The following is a 26099-nucleotide window of genomic DNA, read 5'->3' as shown; positions in this document are numbered from 1 at the left end:
TCCATTTTATCAGCTCCACTTACCATTTAAAAGCACTTTTTAGTTCTACAATTACTGACTGTACTCCATCTGTTACTCTACATACATTTTTACCCTGCTTTCACCCTGTTCTTCAATAGAGAACACAGAGCAGGTATTATTTAAGTGGTGGATCATTCTCAGCACTGCAGTGACACTGACATGATGGTGGTGTGTTAGTGTGTGTTGTGTTTTTAAATACCGTGTCCACTGTATTAGACACTTTTACCTAGTTGGTCCACCTTGTAGATGTAAAGTCAGAGACGATCGCTCATCTATTGCTGCTGTTTGAGTTGGTCATCTTCTAGACCTTCATCAGTGGTCACAGGACGCTGCCTACGGGGCGCTGTTGGCTGAATATATTTTGGGTTGGTGGACTATTCTCAGTCCAGCTGTGACAGTAAGGTGTTTAAAAACTCCAGCAGCGCTGCTGTGTCTACACACACACTAACACACCACCACCATGTCAGTGTCACCGCAGTGCTGAGAATGATCCACCACCTAAATAATACCTGCTCTGTAGTGGTCCTGGGAGAGATAAAGGGGTTTTTAACATTTATACACTGAATATAACACAAGTATAATATAAGAAACGCTGAAATACAATTAAAAACTTTTAAAAAAACAATTAAAAAACACAATAAAACTTGCACTTTACCTTTACTTATTGTTTTCTTATGCTTCTTAATTAGTGGAGAGAACTTATGAGAGAGTTTTAGTGTTTCTATGTCGTTCTTTTAATACATTAATTCACATTAAGTTTTTTTATCTATAAGTATTTTAGACTCTCTCAGAAAAGCTGATTCTCACAATTTTTAACACAAGTTTAAAATCCAGATAAACACAGATACATGTGGAGCTTTCAGAGTAGATTTGACTGTTATTCCATACAAATGCAGATTCGTCTCGTACTCGCACTTTGATGACGTTTTACCGCACCGCTCCAGCTGAGTAAAAAAAAAAGCAGTCGCAAACACGTCCATACAAATGGTACAAATTTATTGACGAAGGGTGTTGAGTTTCAAAGATTTTGAGTTTAGGGGATGTTGAGTTACAAGGTACCACTGTAATTAAAAAGCTCCGATCAACTGGAACTGTGACAATCATGTCTGGAATTGTTAGCTAATTTGCTAAACACTACTGGTACTTTGACTAAACCCTCAAATACCAGGAAATACTGTCCGGCACTGATTTAAATCAATACAAAAATGGTTTACCGAACACAAAAACAATGCCCAGCTACCATGATCATGTCATGCCACTCAACCAAACTAAACCTCACATAAAACCTGTGGTGAATAAAAGAGAAGCATGCACAAGACAAAACCTAGGACCCTGAAAATCAGAAGAGACTCTGTAAAGATAAAGTGTGTCAAACTACTTGTCCTTTATTCTCCAACCTTATGTTTTAGAAGAAATGAAATTTATTGGCAAAGGAGGGTTGTACAGTATTAAAAGTGTACAGTATTAAATGCTGGGCTGCCAACAATATTGGCACATGTGGTTTTGTTAAACTATTTATTGATCCTCTTTTTCTAGGAATAAATTTACTGCAATTAAAAGGTTGATTATTATACTTTTTCATTATTAGATTCATTCTATTCACTAAAAGGGGAATTTTGTATAACCATTTTTTATTCAGCTTTACCAAAGGTGCCAACAATTGTGCCATGTATGCCTTAATAGATTTAATGGAATTCCTGGAATCTCATCAAGGAGTCTCAGCATGTGACCTGGTGTCACAACAAAGTGTTATTAAAAGGAATGAATTTTGTTTATTATATCAGTTGTATTATTTATAAATTGTTAAACCTCATGGTTTGTCACCCAAACTCTGAAACCTAAGGAAATTACCTGGCTGGGGTCATGATGGGTTCATAACCTTTCCTGTAAACACTCGGTTTTAGGTGGAAATACACCACCCTTTGAGGCCTCTAAAATCTTATCTGATAGTCCTAATACTCTTCTTGCACAAACATTCATGACTGCATTTGTGCAAAAGTTAAATTAGTTGCTTTGTATGTCCTGTTGTTTATAGGGGGAGGTGGGTATGCCAGGATTAGATGGAATTCCTGGCGCCAAGGTTTGTTGCACAAGATGTGCATAGTTTCTCTTTAAGCATAAGCTCCATTTCATTATTCAAGTTGGTATTATTTTATTTTAATAGAATCAATTTCATCGATTTGTATGTTGTAACATCAACAATCGATCAATCCAGTGCAACATCAAAACCACCACAAATGCATTGAGGGACACCATTCGACAAACCATCACATGATTCCATATCACCCACAAGATCCATACAAAAATAAGAAAATTTAAAGTCATCATTTACAGTCCAAACCATTCCACTTTATTAAATTTTCTTTTAAATATGGATGTTGTCCATCGTTGCAAATATTTACATCTCGTTTCACACGCTGGTTTCACCTCTGTGCACTTTATCTTAGGCTCTAGATCTGTAAAAGTTTATTTTAAAATCAGGCAGAATCCCAAAGGACCTGGTTAGTCATTACTCTTTGAGTCATCTGGGAAAGAAGTATCTGTAACATGAGCTTTATTGTTTAATGAAATGTGAACTTAATCATGAATATAATCTAAACAGGAGTTGAGCTTTTAGTTCCACTGCTTCTGCACTCTCTGACCTTTGAACGTTTAACATGTCTGGCTCTCTTTTCAACCAGGGTGATCACGGAGAACCAGGCGAGAAGGTAAAGCCATTTTCAAATGAAAAAGTATACAATGTACAACCCAAATCAGGAACAGTATGAAAAATGCAAATAAAAGAAACTGTGTTATTATACAAATTATAAAGAGATCACTACTACATCTGTGAATTATTTAGCCATTCACATATCTTATTTTAAATTAACAATAATTTATTGTTTATTAATTACAGTATTAGAGATGCATTCATTTGCATTTTCTTTAAGCTTTATTGTTAAAATTTTGTTTTGCATAATACAATAAAATAAATCACAATTAGGAGTTTTTTAGGAGAAAAACCACTTGCTAGTGTTTTATAAGAATACTGTATTTTACAGTGCATACTGACTAGCTTTTTGAAAAACAGGTTCCAGTGGCTTCAGTCTGGCTGAAACAAATACAGTTGGGCTAAAAGGGAGGAAGTGACTCAGTGAATCATCCTAGTTAAGGCAATGGCACATTAGTCCTATAATAGAATATATACTGTACATCCAGGTTTGCTCACTCTGGCTATTAAAAACTATTATTGTTTAAAAATAGCTGAAAGTCAGGCATGCAGCAGTTTTCTTTCTCTTTCTCAAATGTTCACATACATTGTAAGGTACATTTATAAATGTCTTGGGTTTTCTATGATTTCTGCAGCTGTGTGAGTGGAACACATCCGTCAAAAATCATTGACAAATTTACTATGTAGATTGTAGGTCAAAAAAACTACATACAGCAACTTGGCTTATTAATTTGCTGATGTAGAAAGCTGTAAAGATATCATTTTGTGACATGATATTTTAATACTTTGTGTTAGTGTGACATCTCTTGTTAGTTTGACTACCCAATAGGTTTTCATACAGTATCCCTACATACAACTGTCATTATACAGGTCTTGTAACATGCAAGTACAATTTATTGTCCTTAAGAACAAAGGGAAGAAAAGAGTCACCTTAAGCAAAAAAAATATTGTATAGGTGGTCAGTTATAATACAGCAACTATTGTTAATAGTGTGCTTTAAATTAGAAACTGTTGAAATACAGGTGTTACTGTTACTGTTATAAGTACATTTTACCCTAGAAAATTGTCATATTTGAAGAAAATACCAAATTTCTTAAATTGTAACTATTTAGTCATAACAAAAGAACAATTGAAGAAGTCATTTATATAAATTAAATACCGAGTTTTTCTAAAGAACTTCAGAAAACATAGAAAACACATATTTCAATAATTCATAAGTTAGTTACATCTATAACAATAAGCAATAAGCAACTGCACTGCATTAATCTCTGTTCCTGAACTCCATGCAAAACTCACATTTGCAAAAAAAAAAAAAAACTACTGATATTAACTTGTGTCTGAATAGATTTTTTAAATTTATTTTATAAGTCGAAGTCAATAATTACTACATTCAACTTTTATTTTAAAGGAATTAGTTCTCATTAAACAAGCTCTCATTATGCCAAATTCCTTGTACAAATAAAAACCTGACTGTGTGATCCAATTATTAACTGAATGTCAGCATTTCCATGCTAAGAAAAAAGTCAAGCTTGTTGCCAGTGGTTTGGAATAATGATCAGCGAGTTTTGAAAAAGCTTTTCATTAAGCATCTGGAAGTGATAATGATGGCGCTTCAAAACCAAAATTGGAGGCAAAACAGAAATTGGATAAATGAATGACAGGTATTATAAATGTTGTTTGCGATTCTGAGTTGTTTGTTTTGCATTTTCTTATAGGGGGACATGGGAGAAGATGGGCCAAAGGGTGAAGTTGGCCAGAAGGTAAGTCTGCATCATGTAGTCATAATTTAAAGACACTGGCAAACAAGTCTGATCGTCTTGGCTTTCTACTACAGAGTTAATAAATATTCTTCAATACAGGACATAATGTTGGAAGCAGCACTTTCAAATATGTTGTATTTGTCCAAATACAAACCCCATTTTGAAAGAATTGAGACAAGAAAAACCTATAATTAGATTTAAAAGTAGGGGAGATCAGAGACCAATGTGGCAGCATTGGTCTTTGATTTTCAAATATGAGCTACATATATAAATTCAATTTTTGTAAAGCTTACAAGACTAGCTAATTAAGGTGCTTTTTTAAGCCATTTTTTTGCGGCTGTACTTTTGAATCACTTATCCTGTCAATAAGCTTTTACTTTTTGCCCATTTGACACTTGTTGCCTCATCATTTGTGGATGTTAGTCTTAGAACAGTAGCTAGCTTATTTATTTTTCTTATTTTTATCCTCTTGTCTGCATTACAACTTAAAGAAGATAGTTGACTGGCCTCTACATGGGCATTCAGATGCCTGCATTTGGCATTCATCTGATCTTTATGTAGAACGGCAGGGTGGCTGGTGGGTAGCACTGTCGCCTTACAGCAAAAAGGTCCTGGGTTGGATTCTGAGGTAAATCGGCCCAGGTCCTATGTGTGTGGCGTTTGCATGTTCTTCCCGTGTCGGTATGGGTTTCCTCAGGGTGCTTTGGTTTCCTCTCAGAGTACAATGATATGCAGTCAGACTAAATGGAGCTACCCAAAAAAGTGTGTGTGTGCCCTGTGATGGAATGGTGACCTGTCCAGGGTGTTTCCTGCCTTTCACCCAGTATAATGGACCCATGGAGCCCTGAATAGGATGAAGCAGTGGTAAAACAGACAATGAATGAATGATCTTTATGTACAGTAGCATCAATGTATTTAAAGAAAAACCATAAAAAAAATAATGATAAAATAAATTAAACTATTAAACTAATTTAAATTTATTTAATAGTTTAATATATATTTAATTTAATATAGATATTGTTTTGCTTATTTTTGGCAAATGACGAATGTTTTGCAAACGTAAATCCCTTGCTTTCCTCCATATATTGGCTTGAAAACACATTCAAAACTGCAATAAAGCATAATTTTACTCCAGAGCAGCGGTATATAAGGTCATGGTGCTGACACAGGTCATGTTATACATAAATGGCTCTGATAATATTTCTCTGAAAACCACATTGGGCAGTTCACAAACTGTATTAAAACTCCCTAGGCACTGTCAGTCAGTAGTTACCTCTGTACACTCTTTGCCAGCCACAGTCTAAATCCTATGGTAAAATTGCAGAAGAATACATTTGTTTAAAACATAAAGAATGCTGTGTATATTCTTCATGTTGCATTATGGGGGTGCTGCTCCTGACTTAACAACTGTGGAAAGAGAGTGTACACAGGAGTGTCTCCACAGATTTATTGTACTTTGGAGTACAACCATTTTTTAAGATTATGGACATTCGAAGGTAAAGTTGAGCTGAGCAGCCAAGTAAAAAGGTATAGTAGAAAACAGATGCAGGACTATATCCATGCATGAAAAGGCATCCAAGAAAGAAATTGGACTTCAATAAAACTTTGTTGATCACACCTTCCCAACTGCAATAAAACAGTTAAACCAAGGAGAAAAATATGAATAAGGAAGCAGGGATCATGGAAAATGAATGCACTGAGGATCATGGAAAAACTCCTACTGTACTTTTTCATCTGAAGTAGAAAAGAAGGGTGTGGACATTAATCATAGTGTTTGTAACATACAGACTGTACATTTGAGTTATAGAACAACTTTAGTGACTTATTATCGTTTGAGTCTAGTCTAAAATCATATGACCTGATTGATAAATAAGAGAGTAAAATACGTTTTCATCTAAAAATCTAAGAACATGCACCAGCTACGTTAATAGTATAATGATGCCATTTTTACTGTCCAGTTCTATTGCTGATTCTTATACTTTATATTATAAGTTACTTTATACATAGTCATGTAAACACATTTTTAATGCATTAGTCCAAACTTATTCCCAGAATTCAATGATTTCTGCAAATAAATAATTGGTACACATGCATTTTGTCCAAACCAACTATCACAATTTTGTGATGGCGTCCTAGCATTGGCCTAACTTTTAGGATAGCCCTTATAATCACTATAGTTAGTGTCAGAGCTTATAGCCCCTCTTAAAAAAATGGCAACATGCCCCTCAGTAAAATGCATACAGAGGGGAAAAAATAAGAGATAAGGGGTGCAATTATTACAGTGTGAACTCGACTGTGGGGCTCTTCTCAAAAGGTTGCCACAACCCCGACTGAGTTCCTCAGATAAGGTCAAAGAGTGCTGGCATCTGAGCCAGCAGAAACAAACACACAATACAAGACAAAGCCAGTGAGCCACCAAGCAAAAGGCCAAAAGGAACAGTATTTTAAAGGGCTCTCCCAGCTGCAGCACATGATGAGACGCAGAGTCCGGTTAATGAGAACTCCACAGTCAGTCATTTGCACCTCCATGCACCCTGCTGGACATCAATGGCAGGGCAGATGGACATGATTCTGTGATCTGAGCCCAATCTCCATGGCAGGTGGTCCCATTACACCATGCCCATTTAAAGCTTGCTTGAGTGTAGACATTGACACCTGTGTTTCAGCAGCTTGTAACCTATGACAGACCTTGTTTTGTCTTAACATTAAGATGATTCTTCTATCTGATCAATGGCAAAGTTGCTTGAATTAAAATGGCTTCAAAGGACATCCCCTGTAACATACCATTGTAATGTGTGGCTCAATGTAATGGGTGCAGTTAAACTAATCTTATTTATATGGGTACAGAAAAGTCAGCACACAAAGTTTAATGACATTATGGAACTTTCTACTTTCTAAATATTGCTCATAAATTTAACCAAGCTGCATCATACTCTCAGAATAAGATGATGTTTTATCATTCAGTCACATAAAAACAACAGTTCAGAAAATCTTTCAAATTCCAGTACAATTATTGTGGTGTGGCCATCCTGACCATATAATGAGTCAATGTTTTCTCATGTCACCTATGCTTTGTTGTTGTTGCTGCTGCTTGTGGTTGGGATTTTTGAATGCAAATCATGCTGTTAATTCATTAGATTGTTTAGAGCAAGTGTGATTAAAAGTGACTAAGTGCAGAGCTGCATTAAATCCATGACAAGTTCCAAACATAATTTGGAAATAATGTCTAATGTTTTCCCTAAACCTTTGTTAACAGTTTTGCAGCTCCTGCATTAGAAGCAGGTCTCACAAAAAGACGTTTTTCAAAGGCTATCAAAGATGGGGTACCTCATAGCTTACAAACATAGCGTTGTGCCAGCAAAGCAATATAAATTACAGCACTGCTAATCCAGTGTTGTGAGAAACGAGCCAAATAATCTGGCAGGATCTGTGCAAGAAATAATACTTTATGTCTAATGCAGCTGCCATGGCTTTACTGTAACAGATGGGATAAAACAGCATTAATAAAACAGCCCGAAACATGCAGAATTTTTTTGGAAGAAACTATAGTAGCGTTTTGTTTTGTTAATAGCTAGATTTGTAGTGTTCACAGTTAATTTAGATCTTGTATTACTCTAGGGTGATGCAAGGCTTAGGCCTGTGGGCAAGATGAAGTACTCTTTAAATATCTACAGAGGTACAACATCAAGGCAAGATTAGAGTTTATACAAAAAGAAGTTTCAAGCATGCAGTGTGATTGGCTAAAAAAAAGTGTTTTAATTATGCTGTAATATGAGAACACGTTTTTTTTTAATCATACCTGTACATTTTATATTAGGAACAATAGTACCCTAGTGGGTAAAGCTTTGGGCTATCAGTCGAAAGGTTGTTAGTGTGTGTTGTGCTGGTATGAGTGGATAAGACACAGCAGCGCTGCTGGAGTTTTTAAACACCTCACAGTCACTGCTGGACAGAGAATAGTCCACCAACCCAAAATATCCAGCCAACAGCGCCCCGTGGGCAGCGTCCTGTGACCACTGATGAAGGTCTAGAAGATGACCAACTTAAAAAGCAGCAATAGATGAGCGATCGTCTCTGACTTTACTTTTTCTATCTACAAGGTGGACCAACTAGGTAGGAGTGTCTAATAGAGTGGACAGTAAGTGGACACCGTATTTAAAAACTCCAGCAGTGATGCTGTGTCTGATCCACTCATACCAGCACAACGCACACTAACACACCACCACCATGTCAGTGTCACTGCAGTGCTGAGAATGATCCACCACCTAAATAATACCTGCTCTGTGGTGGTCCTGTGGGGGTCCTGACCACTGAAGAACAGGGTAAAACCAGGCCAAAAAAAGCATGCAGAGAAACAGATGGAATACAGTCAGTAATTGTAGAACTACAAAGTGCTTCTATATGGTAAGTGGAGCTGATAAAATGGACAGTGAGTGTAGAAACAATGAGGTGGTTTTAATGTTATGGCTGATCAGTGTATAACTCCACTAACAGCTGGTTACCAAAGTAATGGTTATGCTCCTTTTAGCATCAGCAGTTTAATGTCCATCAGTTTAAAAGTATTCTCATTTGACCTGCAGTATGTACATTAGTCTGGATCCTGTTACCACTCTTAAACATTGACACACACTCATATAAAACACCTTCACTGAAACAATGTCCTATTACCTTTTTATATCGATTTCTGCCAACTGAATCACATTTAAACATTGTTAAATCTGCCTTTTTGTTTCATGATATGCATGTATATATGACATAAGCACAGTGAATGTGCCCTGACTTAATTTATATTTAATAACCTTTTTTTGCTCAATTTATCCTCACACGTCAATGTATTTGACATGCGTAAGTCTCACATGTACACATTATTGCACATTCTTCATGTACAGCGTTATTAATCAGTACATCAGACATAACACACCCAAAGTCTGACAACATGCCAAATCTTATAGATTGCATTTGCAAACTTTGGAAACTTATTAAATTAGTGCCTCAATATTTACCATGTCTACCATGACTATGATGATGAGTTAAAAAAAAAAAAGACTATACTTAATAACAAAATTGATTTAAACAGGCACACATCCAGAAATAAAATATACCAGCACAAGGACTGTGGGAAAATGTGTTAAACATAGACATTCCTTATACTGTACTGTGACAATCCACAACACGTTCTTGTTACACTAAAATTGCTCATAATCATAAAACATATGAGGTGTGTAAAATTAAGTGTGGTTTGAAATTAGCTCTGACTTACAAATCCATCTGAAGTAAGATCTCAGAGGTGGAAAGTTCTCTATACAAATAAACTTGTTTGTAGAGGATTAGATCGTAGCCAGTCGCAGTCTTCATGCAGTGTCTCACAGGCTGTCCTAGTCATATGCCAACAATCATAGTGGTGTTTCTGAGCCATTTAGGACTTCTTATGTTGTAAAAAATAATATGAATTTTTAGAATCAAGCTGGCAAAGTTAAATCAACAGGGAAACAGAGAGGTGCATTTAAAGTGAAGCTATAACTTTACTTGTGGCTGGCACTCATCACTAAGCCACTTGAGCCTTTATGGCAGAATTAATTTCTGCCTTTATCATGTGGTCAGGAGACTGACATACTCCTCTGTGTGTTGGTTGGTTTACCTAATGCCCTGCAAACTAAAAGATGAAAGTAAAACAAAATTATTCTTTATTCTAGTTTGCTTAAATCATCACTAAAAAATATCCTCTCAGTACACTTTATGGCCAAAATATATGAACTAATGACCATAAGCTTGTTGGACATCATATTCCAAAATCACTGGCATAATATGGATTCAATACTGTAACTACAACATGGTCAAGTATGAGACTTCACTGCAATTGTTCTGACAAGCTAGATCAGCCTGCTGTAATTCTAGGCCCACTTATAACCCCGTCAATATAAAGCTTTAGTTAAATCAACAGGGCAACAGAGAGGAGCATTTAAAGTGAAGCTATAACTTTACTTGTGGCTGGCACTCATCACTAAGCCACTTGAGCTTTTATTTCAGAATTAATTTCTGCTTTTATCATGTGGTCAGGAGACTGACATACTCTTTTATACGTTGGTTGGTTTACCTAATGCCCTGCAAGCTAAAGATAAAAGTAAAACAGAATTCTTCTTTACTTAGAGGCCAAACTCTAGTTTGCTTAAACCATCACTAAAAATTATCCTCTAAGTTAAGAATACAGTACTTGTTACTTTGGTTCTGTAAAATTTATGAAGACTTTATGACCAAAATATATGGACTCATGACCATTAGCTTGTTTGGCGGTATGACGGTACATTTGGTATACCGTCTTTGATTCCTCATACCGTATGGATTTTTCAAATACCGCCATACCGTATCATAGTTAATACAACAGCTGTAAGCTTTAATATGACGCAAATCATATAATATTGTTCACGGCTAAAATACTATGGAACGCTGTGCAGATTAGATATGGCTTACTTGTTAACCGTTTAGCGTTAGCATAACAGTGTTAACAGATGAGAAAGGTTTTCTCAATGTGGTGGAAAAAAAATAAACAAAAACAACAAAGAAATGAGCTGTGTCAGGAGTTTAGAAGTGTTTTTTGTTTCAACACAGATTAAAACATTATACAGTATACTGTATGGTTTGTCTGGGCAAGCGACGTTAATACCAGGGCAAAAATACTTTATTTTATTTGCTAGACCGACATTATACCAACAACACCGAAGCAAGCTGAAAGCGTAGATGTATGAAGTCATCCACTTTTCTACAACAGACCTGTGATCAAGTTGTACAATCAGTGGAATCATACCTCAGTATAACGGTATAACTGTGCACTTTATCAGTGGTCACTGGGAGACTGCCAACGTCGTTTTATTTGTTAAAGGGAGAGCTAACATTAATTGTATAATATTTAAATATTACATTAATAATAAACATTATATAATCATGCTTACTGATTCCATCATATATTGTGTCATTTTGTGGGGCCAAGCTTGTAGCACTCAAAACCTTCATTATATACATGGTGAAATGAAAATGTTTTATATTCTATGTACTTATGACAGTAAAATCAGCCACAGACATTTAAAAAGTATATATATATATATATATATATATATATATATATATATATATTAGGGCTGTCGAAGTTAACGCGATAATAACGCATTAACGTGATCTTAATTTAACGCGATTAAAGAAATTAGTGCCGTTAACGCAAATTCTAGTTCATGTTGACACTTGACTGGTAGAACCAACGTTTTAATGTCGGACTTGCCACCGTTTTTCATTTGCGGTTTGTTAACATAATGTAACCGAGCGTTGTAGTGATGCAATTGCTTAATAAAGAAATAAATACACGCTATATTCACAAGTTGTCGGGAGCAGAACACTTTATTACACTTAATTAACTTCTTCTTCTGTACCGAATACCGGAAAGCTGAGTCAAGCACGTTAGTTCATGAACTATGGAAGCCCCAAAGGATCAAAACACACTCACTTCGTGTAGAAACTTCCATCAAACCATTGTCACAATACTGATGGAGAAATTCTAACCTACAATCTGACATTTACTGCTTAGTATGTGAGTGAATAAAACTCCCTTACAGTTTTCTCTTGTCCCAGCAGTTTTTTAACATTAGTACATTTAGCATAAAATGTGTTCACCATTTTAATTGTAACATTTAACTTAAAAATCCTTGTTTTCTATAACATTTACACAGATTTTTTTTAATGCGATTAATCGCGATTAACTATATGAAATTCTGAGATTAATCGCGATTAAAATTTTTAATCGTTTGACAGCCCTAATATACAGTGTATCACAAAAGTGAGTACACCCCTCACATTTCTGCAAATATTTCATTATATCTTTTCATGGGACAACACTATAGACATGAAACTTGGATATAACTTAGAGTAGTCAGTGTACAGCTTGTATAGCAGTGTAGATTTACTGTCTTCTGAAAATAACTCAACACACAGCCATTAATGTCTAAATGGCTGGCAACATAAGTGAGTACACCCCACAGTGAACATGTCCAAATTGTGCCCAAATGTGTCGTTGTCCCTCCCTGGTGTCATGTGTCAAGGTCCCAGGTGTAAATGGGGAGCAGGGCTGTTAAATTTGGTGTTTTGGGTACAATTCTCTCATACTGGCCACTGGATATTCAACATGGCACCTCATGGCAAAGAACTCTCTGAGGATGTGAGAAATAGAATTGTTGCTCTCCACAAAGATGGCCTGGGCTATAAGAAGATTGCTAACACCCTGAAACTGAGCTACAGCATGGTGGCCAAGGTCATACAGCGGTTTTCCAGGACAGGTTCCACTCGGAACAGGCTTCGCCAGGGTCGACCAAAGAAGTTGAGTCCACGTGTTAGGCGTCATATCCAGAGGTTGGCTTTAAAAAATAGACACATGAGTGCTGCCAGCATTGCTGCAGAGGTTGAAGACGTGGGAGGTCAGCCTGTCTGTGCTCAGACCATACGCCGCACACTGCATCAACTCGGTCTGAATGGTCGTCATCCCAGAAGGAAGCTGACGCACAAGAAAGCCAGCAAACAGTTTGCTGAAGACAAGCAGTCCAAGAACATGGATTACTGGAATGCCCTGTGGTCTGACGAGACCAAGATAAACTTGTTTGGCTCAGATGGTGTCCAGCATGTGTGGCGGCGCCCTGGTAAGAAGTACCAAGACAACTGTATCTTGCCTACAGTCAAGCATGGTGGTGGTAGCATCATGGTCTTGGGCTGCATGAGTGTTGCTGGCACTGGGGAGCTGCAGTTCATTGAGGGAAACATGAATTCCAACATGTACTGTGACATTCTGAAACAGAGCATGATCCCCTCCCTTCGAAAACTGGGCCTCATGGCAGTTTTCCAACAGGATAACGACCCCAAACACAACCTCCAAGATGACAACTGCCTTGCTGAGGAAGCTGAAGGTAAAGGTGATGGACTAAACCCAATTGAGCACCTGTGGCGCATCCTCAAGTGGAAGGTGGAGGAGTTCAAGGTGTCTAACATCCACCAGCTCCGTGATGTCATCATGAAGGAGTGGAAGAGGATTCCAGTAGCAACCTGTGCAGCTCTGGTGAATTCCATGCCCAGGAGGGTTAAGGCAGTGCTGGATAATAATGGTGGTCACACAAAATATTGACACTTTGGGCACAATTTGGACATGTTCACTGTGGGGTGTACTCACTTATGTTGCCAGCCATTTAGACATTAATGGCTGTGTGTTGAGTTATTTTCAGAAGACAGTAAATCTACACTGCTATACAAGTTGTACACTGACTACTCTAAGTTATATCCAAGTTTCATGTCTATAGTGTTGTCCCATGAAAAGATATAATAAAATATTTGCAGAAATGTGAGGGGTGTACTCACTTTTGTGATACACTGTATATATATATATATATATATATATATATATACAGGGGTTGGACAAAATAACTGAAACACCTGGTTTTAGACCACAATAATTTATTAGTATGGTGTAGGGCCTCCTTTTGCGGCCAATACAGCGTCAATTCGTCTTGGAAATGACATATACAAGTCCTGCACAGTGGTCAGAGGGATTTTAAGCCATTCTTCTTGCAGGATAGTGGCCAGGTCACTACGTGATGCTGGTGGAGGAAAACGTTTCCTGACTCGCTTCTCCAAAACACCCCAAAGTGGCTCAATAATATTTAGATCTGGTGACTGTGCAGGCCATGGGAGATGTTCAACTTCACTTTCATGTTCATCAAACCAATCTTTCACCAGTCTTGCTGTGTGTATTGGTGCATTGTCATCCTGATACACGGCACCGCCATTGGATGCACATGGTCCTCCAGAATGGTTCGGTAGTCCTTGGCAGTGACGCGCCCATCTAGCACAAGTATTGGGCCAAGGGAATGCCATGATATGGCAGCCCAAACCATCACTGATCCACCCCCATGCTTCACTCTGGGCATGCAACAGTCTGGGTGGTACGCTTCTTTGGGGCTTCTCCACACCGTAACTCTCCCGGATGTGGGGAAAACAGTAAAGGTGGACTCATCAGAGAACAATACATGTTTCACATTGTCCACAGCCCAAGATTTGCGCTCCTTGCACCATTGAAACCGACGTTTGGCATTGGCACGAGTGACCAAAGGTTTGGCTATAGCAGCCCGGCCGTGTATATTGACCCTGTGGAGCTCCCGACGGACAGTTCTGGTGGAAACAGGAGAGTTGAGGTGCACATTTAATTCTGCCGTGATTTGGGCAGCCGTGGTTTTATGTTTTTTGGATACAATCCGGGTTAGCACCCGAACATCCCTTTCAGACAGCTTCCTCTTGCGTCCAAAGTTAATCCTGTTGGATGTGGTTTGTCCTTCTTGGTGGTATGCTGACATTACCCTGGATACCGTGGCTCTTGATACATCACAAAGACTTGCTGTCTTGGTCACAGATGCGCCAGCAAGACGTGCACCAACAATTTGTCCTCTTTTGAACTCTGGTATGTCACCCATAATGTTGTGTGCATTGCAATATTTTGAGCAAAACTGTGCTCTTACCCTGCTAATTGAACCTTCACACTCTGCTCTTACTGGTGCAATGTGCAATTAATGAAGATTGGCCACCAGACTGGTCCAATTTAGCCGTGAAACCTCCCACACTAAAATGACAGGTGTTTCAGTTATTTTGTCCAACCCCTGTATATATACCATGATATACTGTGAAACCGTCAGAATCTTAAAAAATACCGTCCAGCCCTAGTTGGACATCGTAATCTAAAATCAATGGCATTAATAGGGATTCAATACTATAACCACAACATGGTCAAGTATGAGGCTTCACTGCCGTTGCTTTGACAAGGTAGATAATTCTAGGCCCACTTGTAACCCCATCAAAATAGAGCTTTAATTCTTGTTCATTTATAGCAGGGGTCATCAGTTTCAAATCTGGTACTTGGTGGATTATACCATTTTCTTATTCTGTAAAGGCTTTAAGCTAGATTTTGAAAAAGCAGATTAGCCTCCATTCATCTCCAAAATCATAAGTGAGGTCAGGCACAATGTTGGATGATTAAGTTTGGAGTTTGGTGTAATTGCGATTGGCTCTCTGTGCAGGCTTGTCAGTTTGTTATACACTAAATGTGTCTTAATAGAGCTTTTGGCACAGAGTTGGAAACATTTCAATCTTTATGATGTCATTGTAAAATATACCTTTCATTTCCTAAGGTATAACACTATCTAACTTCTATATAACAAGGTAAACCTTAGCAGAGGGAACCCCCAACCAGAAATTGTAAGGTGAAAGGGTTTATTCACAATGCTTTATCCCAACAGGAAAAAACATTGTGTGTACAAAACACAAGCATAACTAAACGCTCTCAGTGCTGCAATTTCAGTGCTTATTAAACAACATTTGCTTGCACATAAATGACATTAAATTGCAGTAACTTACAATTATCAAATGAGCTGAGCAACTCCTCAACAGGGCAACAATTAAACAGATGTCATAGTGTGCAAAGCTTATAAACCATGTGTTTTACTAACTTATCTCAGTTTTTTTTCTTCTTCCCCTTTTATTTGATCAGGAGACAAGCAGCATTCGCTGCCTGCTAGTGGTTAAAAAAGATATGACAATGTAACAGTGGATTATCCCATCTCGCCTTACAGTAGACACTATGGTAGCTACTTTCAAGATGTTTATTTTTATGACAGTATTTTTACTGTTCTAGAGTCAAACTGCAATGTGCTTCACAATACTCCAGCTGATGCTTGGCATTGTTTTGGCATGCTTGGCATTGTCAACCATAAGTGCCCAATCCATAACATTTCCTGTACTGATATTGGGGGGCCTATTGGTTGGCCTAGTGCTACATGACTAATGCCTAGTTCATACTACATGATTTTTGCCACGATTTGGTGCTAGATTTGCCAGCTTGGGAGCAACTCGGCTGTGTGTGAACTACTCAACAACTCGATCCGAGCGGCTGAAGAGAGATTCCTAGCTTGTCAAATATCTGGATCTGAGTCGCACAACTGGCAAAGAGTGCTATGTTGAACAGTCAATGAGAACGCAAGATAAGGTGTGAGGGGAAATGCAGGGGAGGAGTTGTAAAAAGGTGGGAAAGGGGCATAATATAGTTTATATCAGAATACATCAGCACACACAAGTTTTATACAGTATTTCTGACCTTATCGTTCTCTACAAAACATAACGTTGCATTGCAAAAAATATTAATTAACCTCCAACTTACTACAGAACAATTCATGCTGCTCGCGTAGCCAAATCCACTCAGATTCATTTATTTTTCCTCTTTGCTTTAACGCTGCACATCAGTGCACAAACTTTGACCGCTAGCTTAATATTGACGTGCATTTTTGGACGTGGTATCATTAAACCTTTCATCACTTTTCGCATTTGTTTTCGTGACAAAACGTAGTTTGGGAGACCACAGAAGCTCGCCTATGATTCCAGTTGGTGACAGATCGTGTAGTGTGAAAGCCACACCGACTTGAAAGACTCCCGATTACAAGAGATCCAGTTGTGTAGTGTGAACTGGACAGTGACCTGATGACTTAGAAAGTCGTGTAGTGTGAACTTGGCTTAAAATGGTATTACTACTTGGCCAGGTTAGCTTTAACAGAGCGAAAATGTGTGTATCAACTAGTTGAAAAGATGGCACCCTGTGATAGTACTGTGTACTCTACTTCCAGGGTTTGTATGTGAAGACTGCACAGCTATTTGCTTGATTTTATTCATCTATTAGCAGTAGGCATTGCTAAAAAAAAAGTTAAAGCTAATTTTTGGCACCACAGAATAAAGAATACTGCTTTTAAATATAAAGTAAACATACGGCAAGCATTGACTTAAGTGGACTGTTTTATGGATGTTGTTTAAAATAATGAAAGCCAAAAGCACACAAACAAATAAGATCCAGTAAACATAAAGCAAAATAAGACCTCATATGTATGTTTTTACATCTTAATGCCTTATTATCCAGTTCAGTATGAACCTTTACCACTATGCGTCTAACTACAAAAGCATCCATATAAAATTTAAACAACAAGGCATAAAGGTAGTAGCGAGAATGGGCTGGGCTGCATTTGTGTTATCCAGCTGTAACTGATATATAGTTTACAGCTGGATATCACGCATACACAGAGCAAAGAATGCAAAAATTTAGTAGCCTGTGTGTGCTCTTGTAAATGACTCTCATAAAACCTAGAGCAGGCATTCTTCAGCAACTTCTCAATGCAGAATTCATGCAAAGTGGAAACACAAATTCAGCAGCCAGTCTCAATCTACTCCCTCTCTGACTTTTCCATCATCCGCTACCCTCTGTAGCAAACATCCCACAGCAGCATTAAATCTGCCCTTAGTGATCATTATGGACCATACTATGTATTATTTGTTGTTCTGGTAAAAAAAGAAAAGAAAAGATGCACTGCACTAAAAACCTGCTGCTTCCCTCCAGAGGTATGTCTGTGTTTACTGACAGGTGCCATGTGTCATATTTCAGGTCAGCAACAGACTGTATTCATCACTCAAACACACAGAGAGGATGTGTTCTGTTTTATCATATGACTGGTTAGCAATGGCCTCTAAAGGCAGGTCAGGTTTTTTACACTACTTTACTGTATTACTTTAAAAGAGGAATATGTTAAATTCATCCACTCACAATAAAGAAACATTTGCAGAAATTATTGATATATCAGCTCTGCCAAATTACATAAAAACCCCTTCTAATTTTTGAGTTCAGGTGTTTTAGCCACACCCTTTGCTAACAGTATAAAATTAATTTAAAATACATTTTATTTCTCCAATTATATGGCAACAGTTTGACAAAGACACTTTCCTGTTCAAACCTGACTGTGCACTTGTCTAAGTCCATAAAGACATTATTTGATAAGTCTAATATGAAGGACCATGTCCTGCACAGAACCCAGATGTTAACCCCAATTATACTTCTCAATAAAGTTCCTTAACACCAGTGCCACTGTCACAAATATCGCCCGACACATGGAAAGCCTCGAAGGAAACCTACACTGACACTGGGTGTATCTGCAAATTTTACACAGACATCACTTGGACCACTCCACCTGGGAATCGAACTCAGGACCTTCTTGCTGTTAGGCCAGTGGTCCCCAACACGGGTCATTTATTACCGGGCTGCACAGAAAGAATAAATAATTAGAGATCGCTACAAAAAGAAATTATATTTTCAATACTCTTCGGGTGTTACTGTCCCCAATCACCACTAGGTGGGAGCAGGGTGTCATTGCAGCGAAAAAAGCTCAGGATTTACACTGATTTTCCATTTTACAGTTATTCTATTTTAAATCCTCCCGCCCCCGCCGGTCTGTGAAATTACGTCTTATATGAAACCGGTCCGTAGTGCAAAAAAGGTTGGGGATCCCTGTGTTAGACGACAGTATTACTTAAATTACAAATGTTTGTCATTTTTTTCTTCTTTATCCTACAGGGTGATGCGGGGTCTTCTGCCGCTGGGATTAAGGTAAATGTGTTGCTGTAATAATGTTTGACTTTACATACTAAATACCGTCTAAAGACAGGTTTGTTTATGCAGCACAGTATCCGCCACTAATCATTTCACAATTGAAATCTCCATTACAGGGTGAACCAGGCGAGCCAGGACGAAGTGGGCAAAAGGTAAAATAACGTTATTAAATGGGTTCTAATACAAAATATTGAAATCTCTTACAAAATGCAAGATTCAAATCAGGAATTCTCCTGGGGTTCATGACATGAGACAGAATAGCATACCATGCTGTACATCATTTAAGCTAGCATTACACTTTATTGTGTTGTGTATTTTTAGTCCACTACATAGGGCTGAGCTGTTGTTGCTATTAGAAAATTTTATTTGCAGTGTAGCTCTAGCTTTAGCTCCTTTTAACAACAGAAAGGCGTAAACTGTGAAATCTAGCAGTTACAATGTTATTTATACATATATATGCCACCACAGTGGAAACATTTTGTTCCACTTAAGTCTCCATGACTTGAAAAGTACACCTTATCTTTATTGTTTATATATACACTGATCAGCCATAACATTAAAACCACCTCATTGTTTCTACACTCACTGTCCATTTTATCAGCTCCACTTACCATACAGGAGAACTTTGTAGTTCTACAATTACTGAATGTAGTCCATCTGTTTCTCTGTATGCTTTGTCAGCCCCATTTCACCCTGTTCTTCAATGGTCAGGACCACCACAGAGCAGGTATTATTTAGGTGGTGGATCATTCTCAGCACTGCAGTGACAATGACATGGTGGTGGTGTGTTAGTGTGTGTTGTGCTGGTATGAGTGGATCAGACACAGCAGCACTGCTGGAGTTTTTAAATACCGTGTCCACTCTATTAGACACTCCTACCTAGTTGGTCCACCTTGTAGATGTAAAGTCAGAGATGATCTTTTGCTGCTGTTTGAGTTGGTCAACTTCTAGACCTTCATCAGTGGTCACAGGACACTGCGTACAGGGCGCTGCGTACAGTGTCACTGCAGTGCTAAGAATGACCCACCACCTAAAGAATACCTGCTCTGTGGTGGTCCTGGGAGAGTCCTGACCATTGAAGAACAGCATTAAAGGGGGCTAACAAAAAATGTAGAGAAACAGATGGACTACAGTCAGTAATTGTAGAAATACAAAGTGCTCCTATATGGTAAGTGGAGCTGATAATATGGACAGTGAGTGTAAAAACAAGGAGGTGGTTTTAATGTTATGGCTGATTGCTGTATATAATGCTGTTTTCAACTTCAACTAGGAGTAACTATTCCTGTATCACTTCATCATATTTTCAATACCTTATTAATACGCAGTGTGAACTCTCAATCTGCTGCCTAAGAACTTGCATTCAAGTCTATTCATTTTAATATAGCATGAATGCCTAACTAACATAGTTTTACTTTGACATGAAATGCAAAAGCTTTATAGACTCAACCTTTCTTTCCCACTTTCTCATGTTTTACCCAGCCTTCAGTGCATCCATTATGCATCTGCAATCTGTTGGCCATTATAATGCCTTTAAAGACAACAAATAGCAAACACAGAATTCAGAAATGTGGTAAAACATCTACTTTGCACGTGCTAAACATAATTCAGCACAAAAATGCAGGTTGACACACTGACCATGGGGATTTGTGCTGCTGAAAACGTGAACAACATTTCCATGGAAGCCGCCCAACTGAAATATTGTTAGATGCCCAATGCTGCTAGTTTTAACAGGAAAATATTGATGATTGGCAAGTTGGTCAAACACAGACGTTTGATTTAGTGGTATAGTGGACAGTGAGTAAAACCTTCGATGGTTGAGCTGGTTTCCAGGCTCAGAGCCAGGACTGAAGGCTTAGCTTGGTTTGGCTGTAATTTCTTGCACTTTTCCTGTGTAGGGAGAGCCAGGACTTCCAGGGCTGCCTGGACTTCCCGGAATAAAGGTACATTTTGCTGTGTCTTCATCCATACATTCCCATCTGGTAAATTGAAATCAATAATAGTAAGTCTAATTCAATTCTGTAGGAGTTGATCCTAATAATCTTAAATAATACACCCATTCCCATAACTCACCTACATAGCGACAAGCCCAGCACCAAACCAGGGACTCATTACAATTCTGTGCAGTAGTAGTTGACTTAATAAGTCTTGAGCTAAATTCATTTTGAGTTCTGGATTAAGCTAGATAATATTTAGATATTTAAACATGAGCTGGTGTTCTGAGATCAATATTTTTGCATTAAATTTCAATTTTGTGCAGAAGAATGATTTCAGATAATAAAAAACACATTACACAAAGGCAATCCATTGTGCAAAGCATGCATTTTCAGAATCACCCTAATGAACAAGTAATTGCCACAATGTTGCAGTACCTGTAGCAGCAACTCATGTCTTTAATTTAATGTCTTTTACATTGCTGTGGAGAACTTTAGTCTACTTTGCAGAACTGTTTAACTCACAGCATCTTTACTGGGTTCAAGTCAGGACTAGGACAGTCCTAATCAGCATTCTCATTGTTAAACATTCAGATGTCAACTTACTTTTGAGGGTGCTCTATGGTGCAGCGTTTAATGATTTTAGCCTTCTATCTCTGCGATCCAGGGTTTGAATCCCCAGCAGCGCATCAGACAGTAGGGCGTCTACATACAGACATGATTGGCTGTGTCTTTGGGGGGTGGCAATGAACACTAACTGTTACTGCAGTGCACAGCTAGCACACCAGAGCTGGGATTTCGAACACATCTTTCAAATCTCAGCCATGCCATCCAGCTGGGCTGGGTGGCTACATGAACAACGATTGGCTGTTGTTCAAACAAGGTGTGAAAGCCAGACCAGGGTCCCTCATAACTAATGCAGCTACGACCTCTGCTGGCTGATCGATGGCGCCTGTGCAAAGTCGGGAAATAATACGTTACTCTCCTTACACAAAGCTGATCCGCATATGAACTCGCCTCGTGCTGGTGAAAAGATGCAGTCGGTACTGCACACTTGTTGTAGGGGGTGTGTGTCAGTTGCGGCGCTCCACAGTCAGAGTGAAGGGTAGTATCGGTAGAGGGGAATCCAAAAATCCAAATTGCGTAATGCAATCAGGGTAATTGGATACGACTAAATTAGGGGAGAAGATTGAGGAAAAATTGCAAAAAAAAAAAAAAAAACCAGTTCAATGAATTTATTTTTGCCTAGTTTCTTAATATTGTGGAGTCATGAACACTGACCTAGCTAGGGCTGGAAAGGGTTACAGTTTCTGTGGTTTGGGTATCTTTTGTGACCAAGCATATAACCAGTCTTGGGTAGATTTACTACTGTTCCAGGTTTTCACCATTTGGGAATAATTAATCCATTGTGGTTTGGTGAAATCCTAAAGCCCTAGAAATGGCTTTGTAACCCTTTCAGTGATATAGTTAAGCTTTTATCTTAGCATGTCTGGAACTTTATTAGATTGTGGCATAGTATCCCTGTAGAAACTTTAAAATAAGCTTGGATTTAATGTTAAAGATGAGTGAGATTTACATTCTATAGGGCTGACTGAAATATATTCCCATATTTATCTAGGTAAAATTAATTCAATTATTTAATATGATGAGCTTCATCATAGTACAGTACATTCAGGCCATACATCAGTTTGCTTAAACTCTATGCCCTGTTAATGCAGGCAGGCATGAGTTAATGCTTGTTGCTGCTTGGTTTTCTTTGGCTGTACCACCTTTTGTATGCCTGTAACCTGTTAGTCTTGTAAAAATTTCTTGCATTTTATATAATTCTTTGACTTCAGAGCTGTCTGCGTTTGGATGCTAATATTGCTGTGCTATTGTAATACAAAGGAATATAAGGTTCTTTGTCCATTGCTGAATCCATAATTGCTGATTGCCCCTATATTTCTAGTGCTGATTTTTTTCTAAATAATAGTTTACAAGGTTGTCTCACTTAGAGGTGTAGAGGTGTAAACCATCACAACTGTGAAAATAATTGATTTTCTTTTACTCTACAGCCCCTGGTTTAATAATGGTGTTACTAGGTTGTTTAACCATCTACCAATTGGATCCATCTATTCATTTGTTTAATAATAATGTAAACTCAATGGATTGGTAATTTAACTTGAGTAATCATGTTTTAAAAGTAAGACCTTTTATAATCTCAATCTATGTATAGCGCCATGCATCTGGTCACCTCCACATCATAGCTAAACAATGACTAAACTGGGAAGGTACAAGATCATACAGTTCTTTCTCTGCTTGATACATAATGGCATCAATGAACCTTTTTTTTTACTTAAAAAAAAAAAAAAAGTATTATTTAGCCTTTCCTGTAATTAATTATTTACAGTTGCGTTCCCATCAGCATCAAATTTAACAAGTTTAGTATATTCATGTCAAAGTTTTAATATGGATGGATGGATGGATGGATGGATGGATACAGTGTATCACAAAAGTGAGTACACCCCTCACATTTCTGCAAATATTTCATTATATCTTTTCATGGGACAACACTATAGACATGAAACTTGGATATAACTTAGAGTAGTCAGTGTACAGCTTGTATAGCAGTGTAGATTTACTGTCTTCTGAAAATAACTCAACACACAGCCATTAATGTCTAAATAGCTGGCAACATAAGTGAGTACACCCCACAGTGAACATGTCCAAATTGTGCCCAAATGTGTCGTTGTCCCTCCCTGGTGTCATGTGTCAAGGTCCCAGGTGTAAATGGGGAGCAGGGCTGTTAAATTTGGTGTTTTGTGTACAATTCTCTCATACTGGCCACTGGATATTCAACATGGCACCTCATGGCAAAGAACTCTCTGAGGATGTGAGAAATAGAATTGTTGCTCTCCACAAAGATGGCCTGGGCTATAAGAAGATTGCTAACACCCTGAAACTGAGCTACAGCATGGTGGCCAAGGTCATACAGCGGTTTTCCAGGACAGGTTCCACTCGGAACAGGCTTCGCCAGGGTCGACCAAAAAAGTTGAGTCCACGTGTTCGGCATCATATCCAGAGGTTGGCTTAAAAAAATAGACACATGAGTGCTGCCAGCATTGCTGCAGAGGTTGAAGACGTGGGAGGTCAGCCTGTCAGTGCTCAGACCATACGCCGCTCACTGCATCAACTCGGTCTGCATGGTCGTCATCCCAGAAGGAAGTTGACGCACAAGAAAGCCAGCAAACAGTTTGCTGAAAACAAGCAGTCCAAGAACATGGATTACGGGAATGCCCTGTGGTCTGACGAGACCAAGATAAACTTGTTTGGCTCAGATGGTGTCCAGCATGTGTGGCGGCGCCCTGGTGAGAAGTACCAAGACAACTGTATCTTGCCTACAGTCAAGCATGGTGGTGGTAGCATCATGGTCTTGGGCTGCATGAGTGTTGCTGGCACTGGGGAGCTGCAGTTCATTGAGGGAAACATGAATTCCAACATGTACTGTGACATTCTGAAACAGAGCATGATCCCCTCCCTTCGAAAACTGGCAGTTTTCCAACAGGATAACGACCCCAAACACAACCTCCAAGATGACAACTGCCTTGCTGAGGAAGCTGAAGGTAAAGGTGATGGACTAAACCCAATTGAGCACCTGTGGCGCATCCTCAAGTGGAAGGTGGAGGAGTTCAAGGTGTCTAACATCCACCAGCTCCGTGATGTCATCATGGAGGAGTGGAAGAGGATTCCAGTAGCAACCTGTGCAGCTCTGGTGAATTCCATGCCCAGGAGGGTTAAGGCAGTGCTGGATAATAATGGTGGTCACACAAAATATTGACACTTTGGGCACAATTTGGACATGTTCACTGTGGGGTGTACTCACTTATGTTGCCAGCCATTTAGACATTAATGGCTGTGTGTTGAGTTATTTTCAGAAGACAGTAAATCTACACTGCTATACAAGTTTTACACTGACTACTCGAAGTTATATCCAAGTTTCATGTCTATAGTGTTGTCTAATGAAAAGATATAATAAAATATTTGCAGAAATGTGAGGGGTGCACTCACTTTTGTGATACACTGTAGATAGATAGATAGATAGATAGATAGATAGATAGATAGATAGATAGATAGATAGATAGATAGATAGAGTGCCTTGCAAAAGTATTCAGCCCCCTTGAACTTTTCAACCTTTTGCCACATTTCAGGCTTCAAACATAACGATATGAAATTGTAATTTTTTGTGAAATTTATTGGATATTTTAAACTTTTTTTAGAAATAAAAAACTAAAAAGTGGGGCGTGCAATATTATTCAGCCCCTTTACTTTCAGTGCAGCAAACTCACTCCAGAAGTTCAGTGAGGATCTCTGAATGATCCAATGTTGACCTAAATGACTGATGGTGATAAATAGAATCCACCTGTGTGTAATCAAGTCTCCGTATAAATGCACCTGCTCTGTGACAGTCTCAGAGTTCTGTTTAAAGCGCAGAGAGCATCATGAAGACCAAGGAACACACCAGGCAGGTCCGAGATACTGTTGTGGAGAAGTTTAAAGACGGATTTGGATATAAAAAGATTTCCCAAGCTTTAAACATCTCAAGGAGCACTGTGCAAGCGATCATATTAAAATGGAAGGAGTATCAGACCACTGCAAATCTACCAAGACCCGGCCGTCCCTCTAACTTTCAGCTCAAACAAGGAGAAGACTGATCAGAGATGCAGCCAAGAGGCCCATGATCACTCTGAATGAACTGCAGAGATCTACAGCTGAGGTGGGAGACTCTGTCCATAGGACACAATCAGTCGTACACTGCACAAATCTGGCCTTTATGGAAGAGTGGCAAGAAGAAAGCCATTTCTCAAAGATATCTATAAAAAGTCACCTGGGAGACACACCAAACATGTGGAAGAAGGTGCTCTGGTCAGATGAAACCAAAATCGAACTTTTTGGCCACAATGCAAAACGTTATGTTTGACGTAAAAGCAACACAGCTCATCACCCTGAACACACCATCCCCACTGTCAAACATGGTGGTGGCAGCATCATGGTTTGGGCCTGCTTTTCTTCAGCAGGGACAGGGAAGATGGTTAAAATTGATGGGAAGATGGATGGAGCCAAATACAGGATCATTCTGGAAGAAAACCTGTTGCAGTCTGCAAAAGACCTGAGACTGGGACGGAGATTTATCTTCCAACAAGACA

The 26099-nt window shown here is 38.6% G+C and overlaps 1 protein-coding gene across 1 annotated transcript in view; it reads left to right on the top strand.

The window, feature by feature from the left end:
- The window catches only part of LOC134311526 (collagen alpha-1(XXV) chain), a 251033-nt gene that overhangs the window by 198501 nt on the left and 26433 nt on the right, over positions 1 to 26099 (top strand). The window contains exons 12-17 of the mRNA XM_062993157.1: positions 2057 to 2101; positions 2703 to 2729; positions 4447 to 4491; positions 18950 to 18982; positions 19102 to 19137; positions 20881 to 20925. Of these exons, the coding sequence (XP_062849227.1) occupies positions 2057 to 2101; positions 2703 to 2729; positions 4447 to 4491; positions 18950 to 18982; positions 19102 to 19137; positions 20881 to 20925 (231 nt within the window). The remainder of the gene's footprint in view (positions 1 to 2056; positions 2102 to 2702; positions 2730 to 4446; positions 4492 to 18949; positions 18983 to 19101; positions 19138 to 20880; positions 20926 to 26099) is intronic.

Source organism: Trichomycterus rosablanca, chromosome 4, assembly GCF_030014385.1.
Source record: "Trichomycterus rosablanca isolate fTriRos1 chromosome 4, fTriRos1.hap1, whole genome shotgun sequence".
NCBI lineage: Eukaryota > Metazoa > Chordata > Actinopteri > Siluriformes > Trichomycteridae > Trichomycterus > Trichomycterus rosablanca.
The sequence above is the reverse complement of the archived record's forward strand: the minus strand, read 5'-3'. Positions and strand labels throughout refer to the sequence as shown.